This window comes from Neopelma chrysocephalum, unplaced genomic scaffold, assembly GCF_003984885.1.
Source record: "Neopelma chrysocephalum unplaced genomic scaffold, ASM398488v2 Primary Assembly neopelma1_85, whole genome shotgun sequence".
Lineage (NCBI taxonomy): Eukaryota > Metazoa > Chordata > Aves > Passeriformes > Pipridae > Neopelma > Neopelma chrysocephalum.
This window is the reverse complement of record NW_020897747.1, coordinates 7,715,309-7,721,308: the sequence shown is the minus strand read 5'-3', so window position 1 is coordinate 7,721,308 and position 6,000 is coordinate 7,715,309. Positions and strand designations below refer to the sequence as shown.

The window sequence follows — 6,000 nt, the reverse complement described above, 5'->3', positions numbered from 1 at the left end:
GTTAAAATAAATCATAACATTAATATGAATCACTAAGTCACTACTATTAGTACTGCAATCTAGCAGATAACTCTATGTATTGCTCTATTTAATACTGTCCAGCAGAAGAATATAATACTTCTATTATAATCTCACAACAGCTCCAGCAGTCTTTTATGGCTGCTACCATATTACTACAACTAAAAATGGGGAGAAGTATGGGAGACAGGGCCACAATGTCTCAGATACACATCCAGTAGGATGTAGCTAACTGGATATATGCTTATGTATCATATGGTAAGACATCAAGGTACAAAGAGGACCCTGCACACTGTGATATGAGCTGTTGTGCAGTTACACCTCCTTCTCCTGCCACCACAATGTAAAGGGATCCCAAACAAACAGCCTCCCCTCCCCACTTGCATGCAGAGAGCTGCTCAAACCACAGCACTGTTTGTAGCCAGTTGTGGCACCTGGATGTTGCTTCAGCTACCAAAAGGACATCAGTCACATTAGCTGTAGGCAACTCTCTCAATGATACCACGGAAATTAATAAACCCCCCAAAACAATACCCTCCCCACCCCCCCCAAAAAAAAAAAGAAGAAAAAAGGGAAAAATTAGGAAAAAAAGACAAGAACAACATATAAATTGCCTAATTTTTTCTTTTTTTTTTTTGGCAGTGAAACATCCCCAGCAACATGATATTTTTGTGCTATTTTACTCAGCCCCTTGATCCCAGTTATTTTGAAGCCTTTATAACCTTTAACTTCTGAGCCAAATCAATATGAAACTCTGGTGGAAAAAGAGCGCATGTAATTTTTTGTGTAAACCAGTAGTGAAATGGTCTGCCCCTCCCCCTTAAAACAGATTTACAAGGCTGCCTATTATTTAAAGGAACTAGATATTGATCTTGAGTGATTAACAAGGCTGTACAAAAAAAGAAAAAGCATGACTTCCTTAAGTACAGTAGGGATTCAGTCAATTACGTTTACAGTACAAGGCTACCTCTAAAATAACTCCATATTCTTAGCCTTTTCCAATGGACACCTCTTCTATTTCCCACATCCATGTGCCACGTTTCAAAACATGAGTTAAGTAAGGCAAACAGAACTGGAACTAGAGGAGGCAGCTTCCTGATTAGATGCATTGTAGATCTAATTGCTTTGATATTAAATCTCTGAGCCTGAGAAGCCCAGGCACACTTTCCAGTACAAATGTACTTTTTGGATTCAAGTGGGAACAGAAACACATATTTGGCTCCTACTTCAGTTTTAAGTCTCTTCTGGTAAAATCAGACACACATACACATACGCACACACAGAGAAAATAAAGTAAACCCAGAATGCACGGAAAAGACAAAAACAAAACACAAAACAATTCCCCAAAAATATACAAATTAAGGATGTGCAGACTGAGTTTGATGGCTTTTTTTTTTCCCTACTCACTGTAAACACTGATGTTGCAGAAGGTTACAGATATTTCTCACTAATACCCTGGTGGGCCCTGCCAGCAGTCAGCACCCTTGGATTCGGACCAGAGGGCAAAACAGGAATTAACACATTTGACAGGTTTGTCTTCAGTGTCCTAAGGGACTTTTGTACACTTTGATATTATGACAAGTTTTGAGAAACCCAACTCTGGGAGGAGAATCAACCAGGATCACCTGGCAGGAGTCAGGCACAGAACTAAACATGGAGCCTACAAAGTAATCAATGTGCTTAAGCATGGAGTTTGTAGGTTTGTTTTTACAAGCACCAGTAGGCATCACTGCCCTAGAACACCTGAAATCCCAACTCAAAGAACAAGACAGAACAAAAGGAAACAAAAAGCCCCCAACCCACACCACTTGGTTGCCTTTTCTGGTGAGTTAGCAGTAACAACACTGAAGTCAGAGACCAAATCTCTCCGCGGTGAAAAGGCTCCAACTGTGGACCTACCAACTGTTTAGTAAAAAAAAAAAAAAAAGTGAGCATCTCCAAAGGATTAGAGTCCCTCTGTTTCAGAAACTTTCATTTGCTTCTCACTGTAAGTTGTGGAAAAGCATTCAAAATTCTTGGGTATTCCACATATGGACAAGAATGAGGAGAAAGGGAGCCAAGATTGTGAAACAGAGTTTGGCACAGAACTCCCCAAGTAGATACATGTGTATTTCTCTCTCACAAAAGGCACACATTTGGTTTCCTATCAATAATGGGAAGGATGGGATGTCATACCCTGTTACACATACAAGATTATTAACAACTTCACAAAAAGGCATTTGACTATGCTGCATCTTCCTCATAGTTGCTTACAACATGTAAACCCCACAAACCTCTCCAGAACATGGCAGATTTGTCCTCAGTATAGACTCCTTTGTACAAACTGGAGCACAGGGAAACGTCTTTTTGTGTAGCAATCGTTTTTTCCACATGTACACAGCAGGAACAGTATAAATTAGGGAGGTTAAAGATATTGCAATATTAGTTCTTTTTTTCCAAATAATTTGAGGGCACCCAGCCTTTGAATGGCTTCACACCATTCATGATCTGGCAGTACCACCAGCCATTTGGGTTCCTTTCAAGGACCTCCATGCAGACACCTTCCTGAAACCCTGCAGTCTCCTCATCCCCTTCATAGTCTGCAATGGAAACATAGATGTCCTTGAGATTGTTGTGGATAAACTGGGACTTCTCAATGGGTTTTGGCCTGACTGTGGACACAGGGATCCCATTCCTCTGCATAGGGAGGTTGGAGGTGGTCTCAGAGCTCTGTGTACCCAGCTGCTCAGGCTGCTTTCCCTTTGTGTCACCAGGCTGTGACCATGCATTGCTGAAGGAGGAATTCCGACGGACAGCCCTAAGTTGGTCTGTAGCCGTTAAAGACTCATTTCTGCGCAAGGAGCACGACAGGTTGTTATCCTTTGGTGGTGGAGACACAAACACTGACTGCGGACGGACAGCAAGCTGCCTCACACCATTCCTCATTTTAACTGGTCCTGATGCTTTTGAAAAGCCACCAGGAGGTTTGCTTGGGATGGGTGGTGTTGCACGTTTGCTCTGGTTGATGGTGTTCAAAGCCTGAACCCTCTTCTCTATCTTCTCTAAACTGTTTGACTTGTTTTCATTTTTCCTGTTCCTGGCAAACAAGGAATCAGTGTCTGCTGATGTGGTTTCTCGTTGGTTATCAGGGAGAGCCAAATAATGGGAAGGAGCCCAGCCTTCCATGTCTCCGTACTTCAGGTACCACCATCCACTGGCTTGCTTTTCCAGCACTTCCACTTCTACTCCAGCTGGGAAGCAAATTTCAGAATCCTGTACCTTTTGGTATGAGTCAGTGGTCACATAGAAACATCTGGAATCATTTTCTTGCTCAGTTTTGGCTGTATGGCTGGAGCAGAAAATGCCACGGGAAGGAGCTGTGATGAGATCAGCTGAGCCTCTCCTAACAGGGTCATCTTGGTTCTCAGAAGCTGTGCGTGGGGGGCTTGCAGACTCTTCACTTCTTGAACCTTTAAGTCCACCTCTGAGCTGCCCGGTTGGCCTCAACTGACGCCTTAAAGTGCTAATATCCATCTTTTCTTGGCTCTGAGAATCTGCCTTGTTCAGAAAGGGTTTGGGCCTAACAATTGGCTTTGCTCTAATGGAAGGACTCTGCTCAGGCTCCTTCTTCATGCCCGTTCTTGACATGCTACGTAAGCCAACGTCTGAAGCTGACCTTGGTTTTGTCTCTTCGCTCCTGGAATAGTGACATTTTCCAAGATCGGGCTGGATGTTTTTGTCTGTCTTGAGCTTCATGAGTGTTGATTTAGGAGAGCTGGAACATGGAGAATTCCTTTGGATCAAGGACAGAGAGGAGCTTTTCTGAGAATCGGAATCTCCACTAGATTCCTTATTGGACAAAGCATCTTCCACATAACGTCTGAATCCCTCATTCTCATAGATGGTCTCTTCTTCATGAGCAGCTTCTTCTGAAGACTCTCCTACTTTGAACTTTGCTTTCTGAAGTGATGATACAGGTGAGGACTTGAGGGGCTGAAACAGTCGTTTCTCAGGAGTGCCCTCTTCATGATGACTTTCACTCACTTCACACTCCGAGTCAAAGCCAAAGGCAGGCACATCATACTCAGGTTCTTCATATTTCAGCTTGTGAGGAGATTCCTGGGTATCTCCTGAAGAAACTGCTCCAGGAGTTGTTCCTTCTTCAGAGTCTTTTGGCTTACTGGGAGGTGCTGGGGGAGGAACCTTTGGGCGGGTTAAAGTACTGGTTCTTCTGTTTAAATTCGGCTTCTTCCTTTTGTCAATGTAAGATGCTGGAGCCCATCCTTCCTTCTCTCCAATCTGCACATACCACCAGCCACCAGAATTCTTTTCTATAACCTAAGAGGTGACAAAGAACATGTTACTTAGACAAAAATCTCAACCAGTTGCTGTGGAAACTCCTCCTCTTTCAATCCAGTCCCCTGCAATACCCAAATATTATAATTTTTCCACTGTTAAGGCTCACCTCTGCTTTTTGTCCTCCACGAAAGCTTATGCCATCAGAGATACATGACTGGAACTCTGCAATGGTGTAATATTCCACTTCCACAGAGGGTGGCTCTGGTGGCTTGGGTAACTGAAAACCCTAGGGCAAATAGGACATTTTGTTCAATTAAACCAAAGAAACAGCAAGCTGAACAGCAGCATGAAAAAATAATTGCCTTTATTCACTAAAACTCTCCCTTCTTCCTGTGCTACTTCCTAATTATAACTTCCCAGTTCTCCAGAGCAGAAGCTGATGTATTGATATGGGCCGCAAGAGAGAAGCTGTTCAACATATGCACTGTTCATGCCACTTTCACCAGCTATTAAAACTGTGATAATCTTTACCTGAATAGTAAAACATTTTACTCATGGGCCATAAAGTGTGAGCTGCCATTCCACTCACAGTAACAGCAGCCCTTTTATGCTGAGATTTTTGTCCAGAATGACCCAGCTCTGGATAACTTGCACAGCTGCAGAAAATTGCATTGCAACAGGCTGCTAATAGATTCTGCCTATCATTAAATGTAATCCCAATAAATTATTGCTCTTAATCTGCTGCTGGATTTTTAAACAATCTGAATTAGTCAGTGATGTGAGCTAATGGGCATCTACGGTATCAAGAAACAAGGATAATATCATAGACCCCTATGAAGAGCTTTGCTCAGCTAGAGTGCTAGAAGAAGGGAAGGACTATACTATAGGATCCAGTTCCTCCCTGTAACAGACCCAGAACCTCTATTCAATCCTAACACATAGAGGCTCATAAAGGCTCTATGAGAAGTGGGACACTGCTATTTACAGCCATTCTGGCAGCATACCAGACTCCTCTAAAAGCTTTTACATTAAGCTGTTACATTTAGGACTCGGGAATTGGATTCTGAGGCTCTCAAACCATTACATTGCTACAATTATTTTTAAGGTGATAAATGGGATAAGAGTCTTTTCAAGAATTTCAATATTGAAAGCTTTTCAGTGCATAGGGCTCATCTACAGGACAACTAGATGATGGTGAAGCTTCACAGCTTCTACGCTTCACTGCTTGGGGTTCTATGAAAGAACTGCAGTTGTGTCAGGATCTCTTGACCACAGGTCAGAGCATCCGCAGACACAGGATTGCCAAAGACACAAAATAATCCTAAAAAGTTAACTGGAGAAAGGCAAGCTGCATACTGTGCTTTATTCTCATGATCCTCCGTTTCTAAGATACCCTTGTAACTAACAGTTGATGTTTCATCACACACAGCATGTAGCATTTCTCAGAGAATGCATCTCTGCACCTTAGGAACCGTGTCTAACAATGTTATAATTGGATGTTTCTGCACTATAAATGCTGAAATACAACAGAAGCACATCATAATAAAATGCCTTCAGATAATAGGATGGTTTGGATTAAATGAAGATAATTGGAAACAGCAGATACGTTCAGAGTTTCACATATAATATCACTGTTACTTTTAGCATGGGATTAAGTGTCGTAGTCTCACCAAAACAAAATCTAATTGAAAATAATGCAAAGAA

General features: G+C 42.2%; 1 protein-coding gene across 6 annotated transcripts in view; it reads right to left on the bottom strand.

Moving 5' to 3' along the window:
- Positions 1–643: 643 nt before the first annotated feature.
- SH3PXD2A (SH3 and PX domains 2A) overlaps positions 644–6,000 on the bottom strand; it is a 249,853-nt gene continuing 244,496 nt past the window's right edge. For all 6 annotated transcript variants that reach the window (XM_027692136.1, XM_027692139.1, XM_027692138.1 and 3 more), the window contains 2 exons: positions 4,463–4,582; positions 644–4,335 (listed from right to left, as the gene is read on the bottom strand). In XM_027692136.1, the coding sequence (XP_027547937.1) occupies positions 2,440–4,335; positions 4,463–4,582 (2,016 nt within the window). In that variant the 3' untranslated portion in view covers positions 644–2,439. The remainder of the gene's footprint in view (positions 4,336–4,462; positions 4,583–6,000) is intronic.